This window comes from Engystomops pustulosus, chromosome 7 (genome assembly GCF_040894005.1).
Source record: "Engystomops pustulosus chromosome 7, aEngPut4.maternal, whole genome shotgun sequence".
In the NCBI taxonomy this organism is placed as follows: Eukaryota; Metazoa; Chordata; class Amphibia; order Anura; family Leptodactylidae; genus Engystomops; species Engystomops pustulosus.
In genome coordinates, this window is record NC_092417.1 from 74516055 (window position 1) to 74540243 (window position 24189).

At 43.6% G+C, this 24189-nt stretch overlaps 1 protein-coding gene across 1 annotated transcript; it reads left to right on the plus strand.

The window, feature by feature from the left end:
• The first annotated feature begins 1354 nt into the window (after positions 1 to 1354).
• GTF2A1 (general transcription factor IIA subunit 1) lies at positions 1355 to 14759 on the plus strand. The gene is made up of 9 exons (XM_072116741.1): positions 1355 to 1523; positions 5991 to 6092; positions 6165 to 6357; positions 9293 to 9363; positions 9490 to 9565; positions 10373 to 10506; positions 10586 to 10900; positions 11023 to 11112; positions 13309 to 14759. The coding sequence occupies exons 1-9, from the start codon at positions 1389 to 1391 to the stop codon at positions 13414 to 13416; spliced, it is 1224 nt and encodes a 407-aa protein (XP_071972842.1). The 5' UTR covers positions 1355 to 1388; the 3' UTR covers positions 13417 to 14759.
• Positions 14760 to 24189: the final 9430 nt, after the last annotated feature.

The following is a 24189-nucleotide window of genomic DNA, read 5'->3' on the forward strand; positions in this document are numbered from 1 at the left end:
ACGCATGTGCGTTCGGGCCGAGGACCTCCCCCTGTGCGCTAGCGTCGCGTTATGACAGACGCCTAGCGGTACATGTGACCGCGGCCTCAAGGTGATCAGGTTAATTTACATGTTATGCTGTATATCATCACCTAATGTTGAAATATGTGAAATAATATGTACCCACTTGTTTTTCAATGGACAGTATGTATTGTTAACTTGTGGTACCTCAATAAAGGACACAAAAACAAATCTCATCTTTCAAAATTCCTTCACAATTGGTGCCGAGGTGGAATGAGGGAAATGATAATTGTGATTCATGGCCGTGCATTAGGAATTGTAATTATATCAGGGCTTGTGAAAATGGTCTAAAGCGGTCCTGGCCTACCTGCACAGGACGTGGTTTAGAATGTGATAGCTGCTTTTCCTACAGCTAGGACTCATCCTAATTCACTGATATACAAGGCTGACCGGTCCAGAAGATAGAGCTGGAATAGGAATGGACCTATTCCTGTGTTTGCGTCCGGGGAAGTCTTCTTTAATTCAGCCATCGATGGGTGAGCAGAGTTCTGATACACGGGTGCCGGTATTCGCGTACTGTATAAGTGCACAGGTTTGCATCGCTTCAAGGTGTGTTCACACGTTCAGTTTTTCAAATGTGGTTTTCAAGGCCAAAAGCAAGTGTGAACCACAACGGGCTGAGCCTTATTTTTTTTTTTTTTTTTTATTCCAATCCTAGTTTAGACACCAAAAACTAAAAACTGCAACTGAAAAACTGATCGTGTGCCTTCATAACAAGCCGTTACAGGACCGCCCACAATTGGACTGTACCACATATTCTCTACATAGGGGGGTAGACACTTCATTAGTTTCTGCCTGCCATGTGTCAACACCGGTAGCACACATCGTCAGCTCCCGCAGTGCTGTAGTTATAGAGCAGGCCACACATCGCCATCATTCCTATGAGGATCATGCCGCTCGGGGGACCCTCCATATGGTAGCATGGAGGCTGCAGTACACCCCCAGGCGCAGTGCAGGGCTGTGCACGAAGCCCGGGAAGTAATGGGGGGGGGGGGGCATAGTGAAAAAGAAACCCCTCCCCCACCACCTTCACAAAACCGCGGATTTACTGTACCGACGTAAACAAAGTCTCTTACAATGTAGCGGGTGAGCGGGAGGTCACTACACACATTGTTGTCACGTATCCAGCGCTCTAGAAGCGCAATTCTCCACACGTCTCCTCAGCCACAACCCCACTGCTCACCGCCCTGCGCGGCCGCCCTTTTACTATGGCACCTCAAGGGTTAAGAGATGCGGCTCACCTTGTGCGTGGGGACTACAACTCCCGGCATCCTCCACTCCGCCCCGCCCCTAGTGACGCGCTCCTCTCGTGAGACTTACCTCCCCCCATGACCTGCTGGCTGCGTCTCGGCGCTCGGTGTCGGTATATAAAGGAGAAGCAGCGGCCGAGAGAGGAGGCAGCACCGGGGGCAGGGGAGCGCTCACTGCGGGACATGGCGACCGCGGCCAACGCTAACCCCGTGGTAAGAGCCCGAAGCCCCCATAAGGCTGCGGGTCACCAGGGGGTCGCACCCCGGACGAACCGTCTCAGGGTGTCACCACACAGCCCGGTGTACGGGATTGGGGTGTGTGGGCTGATATTAGGGGTCCCCCGTGTCTGTAGGCAGCACTGGCCGGCTCTAGGTGTCCTGCGGGCCGGGGTGTGGGGGAGGGCTCCTCCATTACACATATGGTGGGCTCACTCTGCCCCTGCGGGTTGTCTGTATTGGCTCCCTGCACTATCTGGGTCAGACTTCTTAGTGTATTGATCAATGTCTCCTAGGCGTGACCCCCAGATTCAGAGTGTTAGGAGGGCGCCCCCTTTTATTAAGAGGCTTTAGCTAATCAATCTCTGTGGGGTGTATAGCTATTTCCCCCACCCACTTTAATAAGACATTAGGCTGGGGGGTACAGCAATTTTTCAGTGTAGGGGATCCATCTATTATAGGGGTTGGGACAGTGATCCCCCCCCCCCCCCATATTTGAAGCTCCGCTATATAATTGGGGAAGGAGATGGACCCTCTTCAGTTTTAAGCCCATCCATCATTGATGTGGGGGGGGGGGGGTACAGCACCTCTTCAGTGTGAGGGATCCATCTATTATAGGGGTATAGGACAGCAATCCCCCATATTTGAAGCTCCGCTCTATAGTTTGGGAAGGGGGCAAGGGGATAGCAGCTCTTCAGTGTAAGGGATCCATCTATTATAGGGGTTTGGGACACTGATCCCATATGTGGGTGGGTAGTCTCACCAGTTGTAACCCTGTCCATCATTGAGATGGGGGGGGGGGGGGTACAGCACCTCTTCAGTGTCAGGGATCTGTTTCTTATAGGGGTATTGGACAGCAATCTCCCATACTTGAAGATCCCCTGTATCTTTGGGGGGTGATAGTTAAACCCACTCCAGTTGTAACCCCCTCCATCATTGAGTGGGGGCTACAGCACCTTTTCAGTGTCAGAGATCCGTCTATTATAGTGGTATGGGACAGTGGCTTCTCCCCCATATGTGACGCTCCTCTGTTATTTGGGGGAGAGTCTCCCTTCTGTTTCCTTGTCTTTGTGGTGAGGCACATGAGCCCCCTCTGTCAGGGCAGTAGTGGGGCATCCTCCCTCACCCCCAGGTGCTGTTGTGTAATGTGATGGTCTGTAGTGTAAGAAGCGGCATATATTACATTGTGTTCTATGGCAATACTGTCTGGCTACATTGTTTCTCTTCTGCTGCTCCTCATCCCCCGGCCGCCTCTATATACACTGAGCTGTGCAGGGGGAGGGGATGAGCCCTGCTGACGTCACTGCCCTTCCCCCCCTGTATATATAGTGCAGCGCGCAGTCCCTGGTGAACAGAGCTCTGCGTACAGCAGCCATAGAGCATAACCTACAAAAGATCTGAGGCTCGGGCTGGAGGGTTACATGGGGTCATGTAACCGGTGTAAGCATAATGATTTTATAAGTGTTCTGTGTACCCAAACCTGATCATAGCTTTAGAGTTCAGTGATTTTTATTATTTTTTTTATATTATTATTATTATTTTTTTTAATATCCGTCCTTGTTTGTGGAAGGAGAGTTCTGACTGCTGCAAAACCTCTTGGTTAAAGCATTAGGGCTTCTTCAGCTGTCATTAAACTTGGGACTCTGCTTCGGCTGAGAACTAACTAGACTTTTGGTCTGCAGCCTCCCCTTCCAATGATCTAAAATGTCTTTCAGCCACAAAATGAAGGAGATTTTCCACCAAAAAAAAAAAAAAAAGCTGCGGAGGCTGTGTATTGGTCAAGGTATCACAGACATCGAAACAGATTCCCCCGTTCCTTACCCATATTGTTGACAGGGGGACTTCGTTTATGGGTAGTTGGGTGGTTCTGTAACACACTGTCGGACCTGTTTGCAGGGACAACAGGATCTTCCACCATATCGGCTGTCACTTTGGAGTTTACTTCTTGACAGCTAATGGCACTTGTTTAGAGGGTGATATATAGAAGTAGCGCTATATATGTGAAAGGTATTAATATCCAGTCCTCTATAGTTATGTATTTTACCTGCACAAATACCTTGCAACAGAATAGATATTGTGTGGCTGAAGTGTTTAAAGGGGTTATACAGGATTGGGAAAACGTGGCCACTTTCTTCCATAGACGGTGCCACACAGGATTCATGGCTTTTATTCATTTAGATACACCATCTATGGACAACTGCTGTTTTAGAAAAAAGCAGCCATGTTTTTGTAGTCATATAAAACCCTTTTACTGCATTGTTCAGACTGGATACCATTGTCACAAACTCTGTTGTATCAGCAGGTCTTGGTCAGCTTTTTGATATGCAGGCAGACCCTGGGTTACGTACAAGATAGATAGATTCTGTAGGTTTGTTCTTAAGTTGAATTTGCATGTAAGTCGGAACTGTATATTTTATAATTGTAACCCCAGCCAAAATTTTTTTGGTCTCTGTGACAGTTGGTTTTTCAAACTTTTGAATTATCATAAGAACCAGGAGTAACCTCTTAATTGCAGACACCTTTGATAACTGTTACAGCTGATCATTGTAGCCTTGGACTGAAGTTCAGTAAGTTGCCAATAACCAGAGGCCCATTTGTAACTAGGGGTCGTCTGTAAGTCGCTTGTTCTTAAAGGAAACCTACCACTGCTGGCATGATAAAATCATGCGAGCAGACCACCTGGTAGGCTATTTAATACTGATGCCGGCACATACTTTAGTTAGGCACGGCGATCGTTAGTTTAGATAAAAAAATGTTTTACTTGCCTATGAAAATATTCCTCCGGTGCTACCCCTACGTCATCTTCGGAAGGGAGATGTCTTTTGATCTTTAATTATTCACGCCTCCTTCATTGTAGCCGTTTCCTTCGGGTGCCGAGAGCCGTGACGTCACCAAGCTCTCGGCACCTATCGCTGTCCGGCTGTGTGAGAGTTAGTATCTGCGCATGCGCGATAGGTGCCGAGAGCTTGGTGACGTCACGGCTCTCGGCACCCGAAGGAAACGGCTACAATGAAGGAGGCGTGAATAATTAAAGATCGGAAGACATCTCCCTTCCGAAGATGACGTAGGGGTAGCACCGGAGGAATAGTTTCATAGGTAAGTAAAACATTTTTTAATCTAAACTAACGATCGCCGTGCCTAACTAAAGTATGTGCCGGCATCAGTATTAAATAGCCTACCAGGTGGTCTGCTCGCATGATTTTATCATGCCAGCAGTGGTAGGTTTCCTTTAAGTTGGGGACCACCTGTAAACCCGATTCTAGTCAGTGACAGAAAGTGGCTATGTTGTAATGCTGAGTAATGAAAAATGTTTTAAAAACTGCTAGAACAGGGATGGAATGCTGATGTTTAACCCCTTAAGACTGCTGCATGAGGGTTTTTTTTTCCGTTTTTCGCTCTTCACCTTCAACAGTCCCATAACTTTTTCATTTTTCTGTGTACAGAGCTGTGTGAGGGCTTACTTTCTGCCTTACAAATAACTTCTTCCTGTCGTAATTTATTACTCCATCTTGTGTACTGAAAAGCTGATAAAAAATCCATATGTGGTGAAAACTGGTGGGCTCCGTTTTTACGACTTTCACTGTGCGCTCCAAATGATACATCTCCTCAAGTCTTTGGTTCAGAACTTTCACGGTGATGCCAAATTTATATAGGTTAATACATTTTTCAAAAATTAAACTAATGTGTAATTAAAAAAAAAAAAAATTGTTTCACCATCTTCTGACGCCAACTTTTTCATACTATGGTGTACAGAGCTGTGTGAGGTGTGATTTCCTTGCAAGATGAGCTGACATGTTCATTCGTTACCAATTGGAGTACTGTGAAACCTATTCATCACTTTATAATTTCTTTTTTTTTTTTTTTCTTTTTTTATGTGTAAAAGGAGCGTTTTGGAGATTTGCGCTATTTTCCGTTATGGGGTTCACCACCCGTTTTAGAATTTGTGCATTTTGAGACCTGGAAATAAATATTTTACAGTATTGACATTTTCAGTTCTAGGGGCGATTTGAATGGGGTTTTTTTTTTTTATATATTACAATGACTAATAATTATAATGAATCTTCAGAAGCCATGCAGTTTCTGGTCTGACAGAGACCAGAGGCTGTCATGGCAACTGATCGCGGCTCCCCAATGACAACCCAGGGAGCGTCGCTTGTAACAAAGATGGTGGCTCCCATAACCTGTCTTTAAAATGCTGCCAGCGGCATTGAAAGAGTTAATACCTGTGATCGGTGTAGCACTAATTGTGGGCTGAGCGGTGGGTGTTTGCTGCATTATGCAGCAAACCCCCACCTCTGTATGAAGAGGACTCGCCCTATGAGCCCTCTTCATACAGCCTCAGCACCTGTATGGCGTAGAGCGTGAAGAGGTTAATGTTGCGACGTTGTGTCCATATTAGTTGCCCAGTCACCCTGAGCACACAGCTATCTGCTGGCTGTCTGAATCTGTTCTCTTGTGTTGCAGCCTAAGCTATACCGCTCCGTTATTGAGGACGTAATTAATGATGTGCGAGAGTTGTTTCTGGACGAGGGTGTGGATGAGCAGGTCCTGGTGGAGCTAAAGACAGTAAGTATCCTAATCTGATCCCCTTGGCCCCGTCCTGTGTGCCCGTGTCTTGACAGCTTTCCTCTCCTCCAGCTGTGGGAGAACAAATTGATGCAATCTAAGGCAGTGGATGGCTTCCACTCAGAAGAGCAGCAGCTTCTACTCCAGTCCCAGCAGCAGCACCAGCAGCATCATCATCACCATGTACAGGCGCATCAGCCCCAGCAACAGACCATCACTCACCAAGCGCCAACACAGCAAGTCCTCATACCAGCTGCCCACCAAGGTAAGAACTGTGTAAGGACTGTTTCCAGAATAACATACAAGTGCATCTTAATAAATTAGAATATCAGCACAAAATTAATTTTCAGTAATTTAATTAAAGTGAAACTTGCATATTATATAGTCATTACAAACAGAGTGAACTTTTTCAAGTGTTCATTAGTCGGTGATTAAGGAAAACCCGAGTCATTAGCTCAAATAATTAGAATTTTATATATTTAAAAAAAAAAAAATGAACTCAGAAATGGTGGCCAAAAGTGTGTACAGTAAATGCACTCAATACTTGGCATGGAGGTAATCAGATGATGGCGCTGCTGAGGTGTTATGGAAGCCCAGGTTGTGTTAACCCAGCTTTGTGTGGATTGGTGTCTCATCGATTGGCAATACCCCATAGAGCCATAGATGAGCTTGCTGGCAAATCGAGCACAATCGAGTCAACAATTTTTCAAGACCCTCCACACACAGATATGCCCCATGTCGTGATACAAGTGTCACATTCCATTTGTCAAGCCACTTCTGACAAATGGACAACAGAAGTGTCTGACTTGGGCCAAGGAGAAAAAGAACTGGGCTGTTGCTCATTGGTAAGAGTAAATTTTGCATTTCATTTGGAAATCAAGGCCCCAGAGTCTGGAGGAAGAGTGGAGAGGCACAATCCAAGCTGCTTGATGTCTAGTGTGAAGTATCCAAAACCAGTGATGGTTTAGGGAGCCATGTCATCTGCTGGTGTAGGTCCTCTTTGTGTTGTGAAGATCAAAGTCAATGCAGCCGTCTACATTTTGGTGAACTTTATGCTTCCCTCTGCTGACGAGCTTTTTGGAGATGGAATTTTTATTTTCCAGCAGGACTTGGCACCTGTTCATACTGCCAGTACCAATACCTGGCTTACTAACCACAGTATCACTAATCTAATTATACATGGTTATATAATTATAAATGACTCTTGGGTTTTCCTTGGGTGTAAGCCATAATCAACATTAACATAGTTAACTTTTTCAAGAGTTTATTTGTTTTTAATGACTCCGTATAAGGCATTTCACTCTTTGAATTGAATCGGTGGAAAAACTTTTTGCTGTTAATCTAATTTATTGAGATGCAACCAGAGGTCGCGATAACTCCTCTACACGCGTCATAGTCGTGTTTAGAGACTGATTTACTCCCCCAAAAAATCATCAAGCGTATTAATACGCTTGGCGACTTTTCCTGTGAGCTGCCGCTTCCAAGCGGTGATGGCGCCGGCTGCGATCCTGCAAGATATTCTCTGCAGGATCGCAGCGCTGAGTGGCTGGAGGCAGGACAGAGGGGGGCGCCGATAGATAGGTGAGAGATGGAGGAGCCGAGCGAGGGGTGGGCCGGGATATCTGTTGCCGGAGCTGTGCTCCTGATCTGTGTGCAATCGTGCACACAGCCAGTAACAGGATCATGCTGTCTGTGACAGCCCGATCGTATACTGTGACAGGGGCCAATTAAAATCGGTCTCCTGTCACAGCAGCCCCTGTATACAGCGAGAGGCTGCAGGGAAGGTGCTGTATGCACACACTCTGCATGTCTCTGTATACAGATCACTGATGACAGTGATCCAATGGGCTCTTACCATTAGATCATTGTTATATGTGATCTATATTTGAGTAAAGCAAGGAACACATATATTATGTGTTCCTCTCTAAATGTGCCTCCTGTAAACAAAAAAAAGTTATGTTCCCAAACCGCAGAAAAGAAATTAAATAAAATTTCAGCAGCATCAGCCCCAGACTGGTCTGGGGGCTGCCGTCAGCTATAGTCCGCTCTGTAGACAATAAGGCTGCATTCACACAAACGTATGCCCACCAGGCCGTAGCCGGGTAGGCATGCGTTCGGTGCCATGGAGAGGAGGGGGTGATCCTACCCCTCTCCTTTGAAATGCATTGGGTACTGCCCGTAACACAGGGAAAGACATGTCATTTTCCCGTGTACGGAGCGGTATCCGTGCGGCCATTGCCATCTATTGGGGTAGTACATACGTCCCCCATATGGTAGTGTGAATGCAGCCTGAGGGTGAGGTTATTACATAAGTTTTCAAACGCATCACAACAGCTAAGAAGAGATTTGCCCAATTACATTGCTGTCAAAATTTTGTTTACAAAACACTTGCAATAAAATTGCGTTGATGGATGTGTTAACATAAGAACAGCTGAGAAGAAATTTGCCTAATTACATTGCTGTCAACATTGTGTGTTTGAAAACGCCATGTGTGAACACACCATAAAAATGTCGTGCACCACTCGTTTAATTCATACTTGCTATACGAGGGCGCATTCACACGATGCGTTGGGTTTTTGACGCATTCCAAAGGCTTCTATTGCATATGCTGAAACGCAATGTTACTTCAACATGTGAAACCTTTGGATATGTCATAAACGCATAAAAAAAGGTGTGAATGCGCACTAAAGGGGTTTTGCCGAGAAGTCAAATTAGACCCTATCCTGTGGATAGGGCCTAACTTGAATTTTTGGGAAAACCCTTTTAAGCACAGAAAACAGGAGCTGTAACTTTTGTATTAATAGACTTCTCAACACTATATATACGCCTGGGAGTTATACATTTATTAGTGAAAATTTCGTACTCCTCCTGGGTTAAAAATACTCAAATTGTGAGAGGAGTATTATTACCCTTCTGGAAAAATGTTAGTGCGACCTCTGGATGCAACTGTGTATGACAACTTTCATAGTTCTCGCTCAGTTTTTGGGCATGTACTCGTCATTGTAGCTGGATTGGTTGGAAAGACTACAATGTCAGTCTTCTAGGTGTCATTCGCCTTACTTAAATAAAATAAAACGTAACAAAGGAATAGCTGGTTTGTTTCTCATAGAAGGTTTGGGGTTTAGCACCACCACTACCATGATCTGTACACACGGTTTTATCGTTCATATTGCAACATTGATTTGGTTTTGTGATTTCAGCTTCACAGCAGCAAGTTCTAATCCCAAGCAATGATTCCAAGCTGATCCAGCACATGGCTCCGCAAGGAATGGTACAGTGTGGCATTCAGTGGGAGGGGGGGGAGGGGAAGGGTGTTACTTGGCAAGGAGCTAGTGGCTCTTAGTTATGCTTGGGGACTTTATATGGTGACTCCTACAATGCTGCTCATCTTTTACAGAGTGCAGCAGCCACCGCGGCTACTCTTGCATTACCTGCTGGCGTCACCCCTGTACAGCAGCTCATAACCAACTCTGGTGAGTATTAAGAAGTAAGTGGGCATGTGTCCAGTTTGGGGGATACAAGGTCATCTTGTGGTTACATGTTCTGATAAGACTCCTTGCCCTCATCACAGAAGAATAGACTTATTGTAAATGATAGGTGGGGAGCCGTAGTACAGCTAAGGTTACACTTTTTACTTATGTTTAAACAGCTGTGTAGTAACAGAGGGTTTGGAGAGGTTAGATTTGGCATAAATTCCTAACATCACTCATTTCTTACCTCTTGATGTTCTAAGCTGATATTAACATGTTTTTGACCACTGGGGTCACTACTGAAATATATCCATGGTGGACCTATAATCATTGTTCACCACGAAGGGCCATTTTTAGTAGTGGAGCTTCGTCAGGTAGTCTTGTGTTGGATGAGAACATGGCTCTGATTGGCCCATAATCTGTAGGATATTGGTGGGAATTATTGCCTATATGCCATTGTGTTTGGTATTGTAAAGTTCTTACACAGCTATGTTTAATCATCATTGAAGGGGTAGAGTTCACTACAATTCATCCTACGTCTTAGACACTAGGATTATAATGTACTCCTGTTTAACATCCACACAGAACTACAGCAATGCAATATAATGTGTATTGAAAAATAAACAAAAATTACTAGATAAAAAAGACGGCGTCCGTGTATCGGAACATTACTACGCAATTCAATTTGCACAATATATTCTACATGAACCAACAGTATTGGTGAACATGTGATGTACTCAGTCGTAGTTCTGAGAACATATAGAGATGTGCTGTGATTTTAGTTTGGTTAACATGCAATATTTCCCACAGGTCAGCTACTGCAGGTGGTCAGAGCTGCCAATGGTGCCCAGTATATCATCCAGCCTCAGCAGCCCATGGTCTTGCAGCAGCAAGTGATTCCCCAGATGCAGCCTGGTGGGGTGCAGGCCCCTGTTATCCAGCAGGTGAGGAGGCTTACTAAAGTGTTGGGTGGTAGAGATGCTTTCATGTGGTATTTACCTTGGGGTTTCTTTGCTTTATTAGGTTTTGGCACCTTTGCCCGGTGGCCTTTCTCAGCAGACTGGAGTCATCATACAGCCTCAGCAGATTCTCTTCACAGGCAACAAGACCCAAGTCATACCAACCACGGTTGCTGCTCCTCAAGCGCCAGCACAGGGACAGCTCTCTGTGGCGAATCCCCAACAGCCCCAGCAGGGGCAGCAGCAAGCTCCTCTCGTCCTACAGGTTGATGGGGCTGGAGACACTTCTTCTGAAGAAGATGAGGATGAAGATGAAGATTATGATGATGAAGAGGAGGAGGACAAGGAGAAAGATGGTGAAGATGGACAAGTAGAGGAGGTAATCTCCTTCAAAGGCCAAAGTACTGTTCCTTTTGGCCTTTTTTTTTTTTTTTCTGTCTGTTGCTAATGGTGACAATAATTCTAGTGCTGGGTTCAGTAATTTGTTAAATGTTTCCACAGGAGCCACTGAACAGTGAGGATGATGTGAGTGATGAAGAAGGTCAGGAGCTCTTTGACACAGAGAATGTTGTCGTTTGCCAGTATGATAAGGTAAGCTGCCATTGTAGTGGCGCAAGTCACTGATTCTGGCAAGTGACCCAAAGCATCTGTTACATCCACAAATTTCCTGCACTGCACATGTATGGCACAGTGGACTGGTCCTTAAAGATTTCCATCGGCACACCATTGCCTGCTGCAGGTTCCTTAGATGATGCATTTAACAAGCTAGTCCCAAGTATTTGTTTTCAGTTATTCACTGGATTGAGGACATCTAGCTAATTGTAAGGGTCCAACTTCTAGGACCCCTGCAATCATAAGGACAGGAGTACCCACTCTTCAGAGAATGTCAATCCCATTCTCCCTAATAGATGGAGCAGCATGATGAGCATTTGCCCTGTTGTATTCAATTGTATGGGTATGATGTAAATAGCTGGACACTATGTCCAGCTATCTTCAACTGCTCCCACAGTCAGTTTTTGGAGAAACTGGGTGCATGCTTGATCTTCTGTTCCAGCATTACTGAGATGCCCATTCTCTGGAAAGCTGGGAGTCCTGCTGTGATCGGTGGTGGTCTCAGCAGTTGGACCCTTGCCATTAGTATTGTGGTTAAGTGTTCGCTTAAAGGTAATCTACCACATGGATGCAGTGCTTCCAAACCAGAACATTTACAAGCAGGTGTGTCACCTGAAAAGGAGTCCATTCTCTGTTTTTGATAATAGCTTAGTTTTTGATTTAAAAAAAAAAAAGACCAGGCTCCTGTCTGGTCTTGCCTGCCACCTCCCTCCCCAGCCAGAGTTGGTCGTAGAGCACAATGCGGTAGACGGCCACACATGCACGGGAATTGCAGAGAGCTGGCTGGGGAGGGAAAGGAAGAGGCAGAGAAAAGTGCTGAATGGAGTAGTGAATATTTAACAGATAAAAGAGCCAGAAGGGGACTCCAGTGATGGGAGCCCCTGAGACTCATTAGAATTATTTAAAACCTATTTTTTTTCATAAACGAAGCTATTGGAAGCAAAAATAACTGTTCCTGTTTCAGTAGGCACACACCAGCATGTTATTTGTGCTTGGTTTAGAAGGACTGCATCCGTGTGGTAGATGATGTTAAGGGAGCTGCCTTTTAAGGTAGCAAAGAGAGGCATTGTTTTCCTTGCCCAGTCCTGGAAAACATTTGCATATTTCCATTTTTTTTTCTTTAATGCTTGAAACAACCCTTATTAATAGCTCATCAAAGCAATGGAGACTTAAAGAAACAGTCCAACAACGCCCCCCCCCCCTCCTTTAATGAAATGTCCAGCAGCACACATTTTCCTGTTGATTGAAAAAAAAAAAAAATGAACTGTGTACGATCCTCCCTGATGTCATTAAAGGGCACCAGTGCCACATCATACAGTGTACGCAGTCACTGCCGGGAGATGAGTGCAGAGTTGTCTTACATTCATAAAGTTGATTATCTTCCCTGTATAAGTGGAGTTTTTCGTTTTTTGGCCACAAAAATGGTGCTGGAAAAACTCTGCTTATAATCAAATATATACATATTATGTATGTATATAAAATATACATTATGTAAAATGAAATTATTCTTGGTTTTCTCATAGCCAAAATGATGACTAATATAAGGGGAAAGTATTTATTCTGCACAATGAAAGTTTTAAGGTGGGGTGGGAAATGTTCCACAGTTGCATAAAAATATCTTTAAAAGTCTCATGTACCCCATTTTAATGCTTATGAAAATTGCAGACTGCCTTTGATTTCACAATTTTAACAGAATAAATGTTAGGCTGTAGAATCTGGAGATGCAAAATATCATTTTGGGAAAAAATAAGTAAAAGTAGTAAAACAAAGGGTTATGTCAGATCCTTAGACATTTCAGGTCACATTTTAGCTGCTGTGCATCTAACATCATCTCCTAAGTATTTCCAAATGACAATGTGCAGATATTTGACGCCACTAGATGGCAGTTATGTCTTCTGAAGAGAGAAGATCCTTCTCTTACTTACTGCTGGCTTCAGACTGTGCCCTCTATTGTAGCTGGGAGCAAAGTTTTCTTTTGGGAGAATCTACTTACAAGGAATTTACGGCGTCTCTGATGTTAATGAAAGTCAGAATTGGGTGCCCTATTGCCATTACCATTTAGAGGCCTTCCCCTGAATGTTTTTTATTTTTGACAGCTAGTTGTTAGAGTTGGCTCTACTGCAGACATGGCCTGCATCCCATTCTAATATCTTCATATTTTTCTCCACCCTTCAGATCCACAGGAGTAAAAACAAGTGGAAGTTTCATCTCAAAGATGGAATCATGAACCTCAATGGTCGTGACTTTGTCTTCTCCAAAGCCATTGGTGATGCTGAGTGGTGAGCCCCGATACCATCCAAGGTTTTTAAGGGGCAAGTGACTTTGATTTTAAACAAAAAATGAGAGAAAAATGAGACAAACTGGTTTAAAAACCTTTTAAAACCACATCTGAAGAACAGGACTTGCCCCCTTCCCCGACACCAGTGACAAGAGACTAACGCTGCATCAACCTGTGGGACTGGAACATTACATGGTAGAGAAGTGACAGCTGACAATGGACTGCCATTTGCAGCCTTTCTTTTATGGGTTGATTCCCTTCTTTCCATATTATAAGAGTTTGATCCTCTGGAAAGTTTTACTTCACAAGATTGTACCAAGTGTTTTTATTTGGAGGCATTGGCACCTCTGCCTTCCTAGGTACCTGCTTTACACATATTTTACCTGTCTCTGCCACTTTCCTGTACCCCAGTCAGCCATGTGATGCCCATGATTAGGGGATCACCCCAAGTTGTTCAAACCAGTGTCTGCTTGAAGTCTGCCATATCTTCCCCTCTTTATCTCTGGCTCCGTCTTCATCTGATGGTTGGCTGTGCGGCTAAATGCTCCATCGCTGGCGTTCGTGTGATCTCGTAATTTGGGTTCTGTGTGGTGGGACATTGATCTACTCCTGATTCCTATAGATCACTGCATCGCTTGTCCAGAGCTGGCTGCCTTACTCCTGTAGTGCTTTACTATCCTGAGGTGCTGGCAATGGTGATTAAAGGGAGGTGGGCTACATATTTGTACTGCCTTGTCTAGTGCCTAAAATCATGCAAGAAACTGGCTTTCAATTAGAAGTGGAGCCCTCTCCTGTCTACTGGAGGGTCTGCAGCATTCTCCCTTCAGTTCTGATTTCTTTGTGTGTTTTTTGTATGGGGATCCTGTTTCTTTTCAGCCTGTGAGCTAATGATGGAAGATGAATGATCATGACTTGGGAGCCTTCCCCGTGATCTTGCTGCCTTACACAGCACATACAGACTGGGGAGGAGCTCTGGTACATGGCTATCGGACCTTGTAAGTGTAGGAGGCCGAGCAGCTTTTTATCAATGTGAAATCCTTACTGTGGGCTGCTCCTGAGAGACTTGGGTCCGATTTTCTCTTTTTCCCCCCTTTTATGGGGACTGGGGTTTTTTGAGCTACTGTCACCTGCTGTTGTACATACAGTTCTGTGGAGGGGGGCAAAGCTATTTATTATGTCTGTCTGTAAAATGCTGTACAATGGCAGAATGAGGTTGCATTTCTTATTTGTCTTACTGAATTTTAATGCCACGCTTTAGACTCTTCATTAGGAAACTTATTTGATTTTATTACGTTTTAATATTTTACCTTTGCAAATACCTTTAATTAAAAGTTATTTTAAAACTTGATCTTTTTGTTTTCTGTATAATCTGAACATTCATGAAGAGGATCACTAAACCAAGAAACGAAATCCACGGTGAGGGGGGGCAACCTCCTCATACCACCAGGGTCCCATGACAGGAGGGATCATTGAATGGGTTAGTTCATTGTCATAAGTTTTCATATACAGACAACTTGAGGTGCCGTTTGCAGTGCCACAGATTTCCAGAGTTTAGAGAAAGGAGGACAACCAGCAATGCATGAAGTAGTAGGGGAAATATATGGTCACTATTTAGGCCTAAAGCACAGGGCCATAGATGGGACTGTGAAATTGCGACTTGCTCCTCTCCTATAAAAAGGGTCCATTGTGCACTTTGCATTGAGTACACTTTCTCGCCACACTGCAAAATACGCTGCAGGTCCTATTCCTGCCTGGCCATTCACCCTTTTTAGATCAACCTGGCTGAAATGCGCCGATAAATGCCCCAGTTTGTGGCCCATTTCTGTTGTGTGAATATGGCCTCAAAATATTTTACTCTGGAGGGAAAACGCATCACATTGCCACATAGACAGTGTTAGGCAGCAGGTCTGGAGAGCTGTTGAATCATAAGGGTTTTAAATGCAGGTAGAGAGGAACAGATCTTACAAAACAACAATGTAGATAGTAAGAGACTGAGGAGACGTGTATATACTTTAATAGGAATTAGGTCAGATAGTGATCCTTAGCAATATTTTGGGGGTATAAGATGGTCAAAACCTTGTAGATATTGGACCACGAGTTGGAGAGAGTGCAATGCCTCCTTAACACACTCACTTGGGTGTGTTAAAATAGCGATTGCTTTTTAAAGCCTCATACACGCAAATCAGTAGATATTTCCACAGATTCTCTATGGAAGTCTATAAAAGGATAACTGATTGGCCTTGCATACCCCTCAGGGGTCCAAAATCTCACTTTTCCACTTTGTACCCCATGACGGCCTACCTGGAGGATGCCCCTTGACCTCTGCAGGCACAGGAAGAAGAGGTTAAAATCCCCTACCTGCATCCTCCCGCCAGTGTTCTTCCTGTCCCTACCGAGGTCAGGTCAAAGAGAGGTGCCCTCTCTCCTCCAAGGGGGGGGGGCGCGACGGCAGCTGCAAGTTACTCGGGTCATGCCGTCTGCGTTTAAATCTCACTATGATCTTAGGTCTAAGTACTCTGGTGACTACTGCTCCAGTTCTGCTACACGCTTCTATAGTCCTTTACCATGGCTGCTAAAGCTAATCCGATTTTCCTGCACCCTCCAGTCTCTAAGTGGGGCCTTGGTATTGGGTTACTAAGTATCCTCTATTTGCCTTTTAGGACAAAGTCCCGCGGTCTGGGGGCAAAGGCAAGGGGGATAAGGCAAACAGACCTGAAAGACCCAAGAAATCAGACAGGAGTAGAGCCAAAAAATGCAATGTGTTTTTGGATGAATTGAAGGGATTCATAGAAGGAAAAAGTGGTTTCCTCTATAGCTGTGGCTACGTCTAGGGCTCCCCCATGTAAGAAGCCTAGACCAGAGCCAGAATACTCACTTTCAGAGGAAGGGAGCGATTCAGAAACATTGTCATGTTCTATAGTGGAGACAGAGGATCTGGTAAATCCTCAGGATTCTGTTAATACTACAGATTCAAGACAGCTATTCCAGACAGACCTTGGAAATAGGATTATTATACCTAAATCCAAGGAAGACAAATTATTTGGAGGACTAAAGGCAAAATGTCAAAGGGTATTCCCCTTGAACGACACCCTTAAAGAATTTGTGTCAGAAGAGTGGAGAGAACCTGAAAAGAGCATGCTAATATCGAAAAATATTAGAAAAAGACTAATTTTGGAACCCGAAGACTCAAAACTATGAGATTCCTGCCGTAAAGTGCTTGTGCAGGTTACTAAAACTGCGAGGGAAAACAGATCTTCCCTTTGAAGATGCAGCCTGGTTAAAGGATCCAATGGACAGAAAATCTGATTCTCTGTTAAGGAAAGCCTGGGAGACATGTATTTGAAATCAAACCTAACAGCTACATCAGTCGCAAGAAATTTGCTATACTGGTTGAACAAGTTAGAATCCCATATTAAATAAGGAACTCCTAGAACAACCATCCTGGAAAATTTTCCTTTATTAAAATCGGCAACAGCCTTTTTAGCAGATGCTGCAGCAGACGGCGTCCGCCTTTCAGCCAAAGAGGGGGCTTTGACAACCGCATCAAGAAGAGCGCTATGGCTGAAGCAATGGAACAGAGATATCCTTTCGAAAACCAAGTTGTGTTGCCTTCTCTTTCCAGGAGAATTTGACGTTGGTCCTGAACTGGACACTATACTTGAAAGGGCATCAGACAAAAGGAAAGGTTTCCCGGAGAATAAACCAACACCCAGGAAACAGCCCTTTTGGGACTTCAAGAATCAAAAGGATACGTATAAAAACAAAGGGAAAAGGGGTTGCTGGAGCTACCCGAAAGGAGGTAAAGGATTCCTTTTCTCCACCTCATCACATCAAAATAGAAGCAATGACGCCATTGTAGGAGGAAGATTGTTAAAATTCGGAGAGGAGTGGCTAGAGATTACCTTAAATCTCTGGGTTTTAGATATCCTTCTTCATGGATACAAGAGAGAATTCATCAGACTTCCTCCTACAAAATACCTGTCACCTTCTCCCTCTATGTCCCTAATGTCTCCCAGTCTTATTTGGCAGGAAATCTCCTCCTTATTGTCATCTTGTGGGCAAGAAAAACTAGGATTTTATTCTTCTCTTTTTCTGGTAAAGAAACCAAACGGATCAAACCGACTGATTATCAATCTGAAGAATCTCAACAGCTTCATTGTCTACAGGAAGTTGTAGACACACACATTATCCACAAAAATGCATTTTTTTGCACCATAGACTTAACCCCTTTGGTGATCGCCCGGGCTCAGAAGCTGAGCCCGTGCGATTGCCGCGTGATCCCCGCGGTACGCAGTAGCCGGGATCCCGCGATAGTCATGATCCCGGCTGTTTAACCCTCTAGATGCTGCAGTCATGGTGACCGCGGCGTTTATGGCGCATCCGCGCAACGATCGGCACCCTCCGATAAGGACCTCAGGGCTGTCTCTAGTAGCTGCCTGTTAGGATCGTGCACTGTGGATGATCTAACAGTGCAGCTGTCAGCCTATGCAGAATGCATAGGCTGACTATGTAATATGCTGCAATAGATTAGTATTGCAGTATATTACAATGAACAAGTGATCAAATGATCACTTGTTTGTCTCACCCTGGGACAAAATAAAACTGTAAAACATGTTTAAAAATAAAAGTGAAATTAAAAAAAAAATTATTAAAGAATAAAAGTCCCCTGAAGTCCCTTCCCATGCAGTAATCAAATAAAACTTAAAAGTGAAAATCGCCAATAAAACGCCACATATTGGGTATCACAACGTCCGTAACAACCCGTACAATAAAATAAAATTGTCACTAAACCCGTACAGTGAACGCCGTTAAAAAAAACACAAAAACTCACAAAAATTATGAAATTTTGACCACATAAAAAGCAAAATTTACCCCGACATGATACCAAGAAAAAGTACAGCTTTGTCCCGCAAAAAATAAGCTCTAAAACAGCTCTGTAAACATAAAATTTAAATGTTCTGCCCATTGTTACCTGGCGATGCAAAACCAAGCACATTTCTCACAAAATGAGTTCTATATTCTGCAAAACAAGCTAACCATAAAGCCATATAAATGGGGTATTGCTGTAATCGAATAACCATTTTTATGGTTCGGTGAACGACTGGGGAAAATATGCTAAAAACCATAAAGAAGAATTAATGATTTTTTTTAACCACTACCAAGAAAGAGTTCATGAAATCTGATAATTAGCTATTGAACTCCCTGTAAATGATGTACGTGAAGAGTGGATCTCATCCACAAAAAATAATCCCCCTTATGTCCAAATTACAAAAAAAAAAATAAACATTTTATAGCCTGTAAAATGTGACACTGCAGATCTGCTCTGAATGGCGATCCTTCCGTCCTCTGCCCGACCGTGTGCCCATACAGCAGTGACCATCTCATATGGGGTATCCTCGTACTCGGAAGACCATGGCGATCAAACATTGTGGAGTTTTTCATCATTTAATACTTTGTAAAGGTTTAATTTTTGGCCAAAATGAATATATTGTCTAAAAAAATTGCAGCTTGTAAATAACACCTCCATTTTGTTTTAACCCCTGTGTAGCATCTAAAGGGTTAACACACTTCTTAAAGTTGATTTTTTTTTTTACAAATTGAGGGGTGTAGCTTCTAAAATGGTGGTGGCGTTTCTCAGACAGCAGGATGTATTGATTGTATAATACCTAGACGATCTGCTTATTATCGGTCAGGACAGACGGAATCTAATTTCCTCAAAGGATATTACTACAGGAACTCTAGGAAAATTGGGATGGATAAGTTACCAGAAGTCAGAATTATCACCAGCCACAGTAAGAAAATTCCTAGGCGTGAACCTAAATTCATGTCTCCAAATGTCATTCCTTCCACAGGAGAAAGGAGTTCACATTAGAGAGCAGATAAAAAAATTCAGAAGATCACTTATCTCAATCAGGGACGCCATGAAGGTCTTGGGTCTTCTAACAGCGTGCATCTCTTCAGTAACCTGGTGTCTGGCTCATACCCGAGTTCTACAGAGATGGATCCTGAAGTTCTGGAACAGGAGGGCTGCATAATAAAGTGATAATCCCTTCAGCAATCAAGGAAGATCTCCTATGGTGGCCGGAAGCAAACTTAAGAAAGGGAATATATTGGAGAGACAGTCCTTATATATCTATACAGACGGACGCAAGTCAGAGTGGCTGGGGAGCAGCACTTCCTCACCATTTTGCTGTGGGTTCCTGGATGGAAGCAGTTTCAAGAAAGATCATCCAACTATCGGGAACTGAGAGCAGTTTGGGAGGTACTCAGCTCAAACACTTCCCTACTAGCTCATCACCACCTATTGATACTGTCGGTCAACACCACAACAGTATCTTGCTTGAAAAGACAAGGAGGAACCAAATCTCCATTACTAATTTTCGAAAATGTTCCGCAATGGGTGTGGGTTGAAAGATTTTTTTTCTGTCTCTCGGCTTCCTTCTGCATTTTGTCATAGTTTTTTATGGAGTATATGTGCTCTCTAATCCTTGTTCTCATCTCTCGGATGGTTTTCCCCACATATATCAGCTTACATGGGCATTGGAGGGCATAAATTACTCCAAGTGAGGAGCAGGTAATGTGTTCCTTTATGTTATAATTATGCCCATCCTTATCCTCAAATCCTGTTGTTCGTACCAGGATTTGGCATGCCATACATAGTCCACATGGATAAAATCCTGCATATTTATGGTATGTTGCCTTCTTGGTTTTACAAAAGTGGCTCTGTACCAGCATATTGCCTATAGAAGAACCCTTTCGGTACCCACATGAAACCCTCTCACCTACCACTTTGGCTAGATCGGGATCCAAGGTAAGTATTCCCCAATGGCGATTTAAAAATCTGATCTGTGAATCTACAGTCTTAGGTTTTACTTGTAGCAATGAGGATCTATCAGTGTGGAGTGCAGCATTGTATGCTTTCTTTATAGACCGACCCGAGTAGGATCTCTGACGTAGACGTTCTTTCAGGGCTATTGCCCCTTCTTTAAATCTTTCCAGAGTAGAACAATTCCTTCTCAATCTTAGGAATTCTCCTTTCGGGATACCTTTGATAGTCCAGGGTAAATGCGCACTCCCTGCATGTAACAGGCTGTTAGTAGCCGTCTCTTTCCTATACATTCGTGTTTGAATTGAGCCATCCTGATCCACCTCAATATTGATATCCAGAAAGGGAATGGAAGTTTTGCTGTGCATGAGGGTGAGTCTAATATTACACTCAATTTCGTTAAGATGTGATATAAATTCCCTCATGGTCTCCTCTGATCCCTTCCAGATGAACACCACATCATCTATGTATCTTTTCCAGAGTACAATATGATGTGTGGATTCCTCCAAGGTGTCACAGAATACCCGCTCTTCCTCCCACCACCCAAGGAACAGATTGGCGAACGTGGGTGCGCAAGCTGCACCCATCGCCGTTCCTTGGGTCTGGAGGAAGAAATGGGCATCAAAGACAAAATAGTTATGGCGAAGTACAAAGAGCAATGCTTCCAGAATGAATTTCTGTCGCATTAAGCTTTTGTCATTGTACCTTTTTAGGAAGTAATTGACAGCCTCGCAGCCCACTTGATGACCAATGCTCGTGTAGAGGCTTTCAACGTCTACTGTGACGAGGATTTCGTCCTGTTCCAGAGAGGTGCCTTCCAAGTCTTTCAAAATCTGCATGGTATCTCTTGTATATGAGAACAGATCTAAAACGTAATGTCTTAATTAATTGTCTAGCCAGCGACTTAATCTCTCGGTCAGACACCCGATACCGGACACGATGGGCCTGCCCGGTGGAAGTTTAAGGCAACATATAAAATGTTGCTACTTTCGGGTGCCTGACCGTGAGAAAATCCACAAATGTGTCCACAAATTGAAACACTATTAATAGTATCAGAACAATTTAGTTGCCATGCTAGAGATCTAACACGGAGATTTAAGGAACATGGATACCCCCACAAAATAATATCGAGAGCCTACCAGAGGGCATGCAAAACTGAATGAAGTGCGACCTTTGAGCCAAAAGATAGACAGAGAGACGACAAGCCAGTCTTGGTGGCCAATTTTAATAATCAATGGCAAGATGTATACAGCATCCTGTCCAAGAATTGGGGGATATTGAAGAGCGACAACAGGCTCATACCCCATATTCCAGAAAAACCACGTTTGATAGCTAGAAGGGCGAGGAATCTTTGACTCTCTCACACACAGTCATTTTCAAAGACCAACTATGCCCTTGGGACATGGACAGCGACTTACGGGTACTCAGCCGTGTGGGGATTGTTCAATATGCCCCTTTATATCTCGCGGGGATGTTTTCTGCCACCCTAAGAATCAAGAAAAACATAATCTACGGTCATTCATCAACTGTCGCTCTCGGAATATCATCTATTGTCTTCAGTGCCCCTGCTCCATGTTATATGTTGGTCAAACCACACAAGAATTCAGAAAACGTGCCCAGAAGCACATCTCCACCATCACTAATGCAAACCAGGATTTCAGACAGGGCAAAACCCTAACAACTGTGGCTAGACACTTCCTCCAATGCCATCAGAGCAACCCTCGTGGACTTCGGCTCATTGGACTTGAAAAATTACAGCTGAATATTTGAGGAGGAGACATCGTACCGGCCCTTTTATGGGCTGAAACGAAATGGATATCGTTTAAATGTAAAGCCCCAGAAGGCATGAATGAGGATTTCTTTTTCGGAGGTTTCTATGGTAATTATGTTCACTCTCACTTTCTTTTTTGGTCACTAGGGGAGTGGCTTCATCTTTTTCACTTTTTTCCCAGGTTATGTTCACTTTCAATTCACCATTCCGGGTCACCTCCAGGTGTGACTTCACGTGACCCCTTCCACTCTCTTCGATACACATTTTGGGTTTGTGAGTAGCCCTAGAAATTCATAAAGCATGCTCAGCACTATCACCCACCCCACCTTGGGGCACGTTCGGTTATTCCTGTCACTTTTCCATTTATATACAACATTCTTCGAGTGGTGAGTATCTTCTCTGGCAATTTTCCGGGGACACATTAGGATCATCACCAGGGCATGCGACTGCCTTATCCCACTCAGTAGGCACTTCCTGTTGTAGAGCACTTCACAGGTTTATAGTATAATACCTCATTCACAGACATTTTATTGATTGTTCTAATTTGCTTTACTTACCTTTATTCCACAGAGAATTACTTGTCTGGATCTGTTGTCCTAGGTTTGTTATTTTGCTGATCTTTGGCCCTAACTTATTCTTTGTATGGTCATAAGACACCTCTTTTTCATCAAGCTCGCCCTCACGAATTGGATCCATCATGTACGGGCCTCTCCAGCTGGGCACCTCAGCGCATCTGGATCTGGGTTCCATAGTTTTATTCACAGGCACAGGCACAGGCATATAATTTGATATGAAAAATACTCTTGATATATACACAAAAAATCCTTTACAAATTTTTCTATGTGAATAGATATATGTTTTACTGTATTTGTGAATCTATTGTCCTTTTTTGGGGGTGATCATCTCTTTGTCGATACCGGCAGCTCTTGGCAGATGCACTTACACTTTATTTTTATAATATGGAATAGTGGTATGGATGTTCATGGGCCCATGAAAGTATGTGTGAGTGTATGCATGGGTTATATTCACCTATTTATTTAATGTATATCCATTTTCATGTATTTAGACATTCAGTTTATTTGGTCGTGATTTTTGAATAATAATTGATGCACTTATATATTAGTGATGGTTTATCATGTATTGAACTAAATTATTATTTGATATTTATGTTATTATCATGAAGTTTACGTTTAGCCACTTGTAGGATATTTTGAATTGTTGGTTATTTATTGGTATGAATATAATTACTAGATAGCCCAAAAGCATGCACTAGTTAAGCACATGCACATACATATTTAGTAAATACCAGTGTAATTTTTTTCCCCTTGCCCAATACATCGTGATACAGGCACTTTGTCATAAGGCTTTCTTGGTCTCTTTTTTCATTTTATTTTGCATGCCGGCTGCCCGGACAATTAGAACGTTAGAACTCCGGCTTGTATTGTACCTTGCAATCACATTACGGGCATCAGCACGATTACCCAATCGTGCGGTGTGGCGCATGCGCGAACACTTACTTCTATTCAGACATGATAGTTACGAGGTAGGAATCTTCCATTTGCGGCACATGCCACTTCCGCCGGAAGTCACATGACTTGAACTCAGCTGACATTGTAGATCCGCTCCCCCATAAAACGGGCATCACACAGCAAGTTCAGTACCCCTGAGGAAGCTAGGTTACTAGCGATACGCGTGGGGTCTCCTCCCCAGCCTTTTTACCCCCCCTACCGCACCTTACTACAGGACATCACTACAGGTAAACCATGTGTGGTTCCCGGGCTTGTTGCCACTTTACTTAATAGTTACATGGGGTTTTGTCCCCCATATTTCTAACATCTGACTACTCAGTCAAAACACATTTTTGCTTGGGAACAAGCACGGTTTTCTAACCTATCTACCTCAATCTATTGCTCTACATTTATGCAGAGGAAGGGGTTCCTCTGCAGGTAGGGGGAGCTGGTGGTGTGCAGAGCAACCAACACTACCATATGCAGAGTTGCTCTGTTTGATTTGTATTTGTGTGCGTTGTATACACTTTTAGATGTTTTTATTGTTGTCTGTTCTTGTTGTGTTTTGAATAATCAATAAAATTGTATATTTTTGGTCATATAGCATACATCTATATGTTTATTTGCTTCTCCCACTCTTGGGACACCCCTCTCGCCTACACCTTCCCCCCCT

Coding starts and splice junctions, on each gene's coding strand:
- GTF2A1 (XM_072116741.1), top strand. CDS start 1,389: ATGACCTGCTGGCTGCGTCTCGGCGCTCGGTGTCGGTATATAAAGGAG. Junction 6,093..6,164: donor TCCTGGTGGAGCTAAAGACA/GTAAGTATCCTA, acceptor CCTCTCCTCCAG/CTGTGGGAGAACAAATTGAT. Junction 10,901..11,022: donor AAGATGGACAAGTAGAGGAG/GTAATCTCCTTC, acceptor ATGTTTCCACAG/GAGCCACTGAACAGTGAGGA.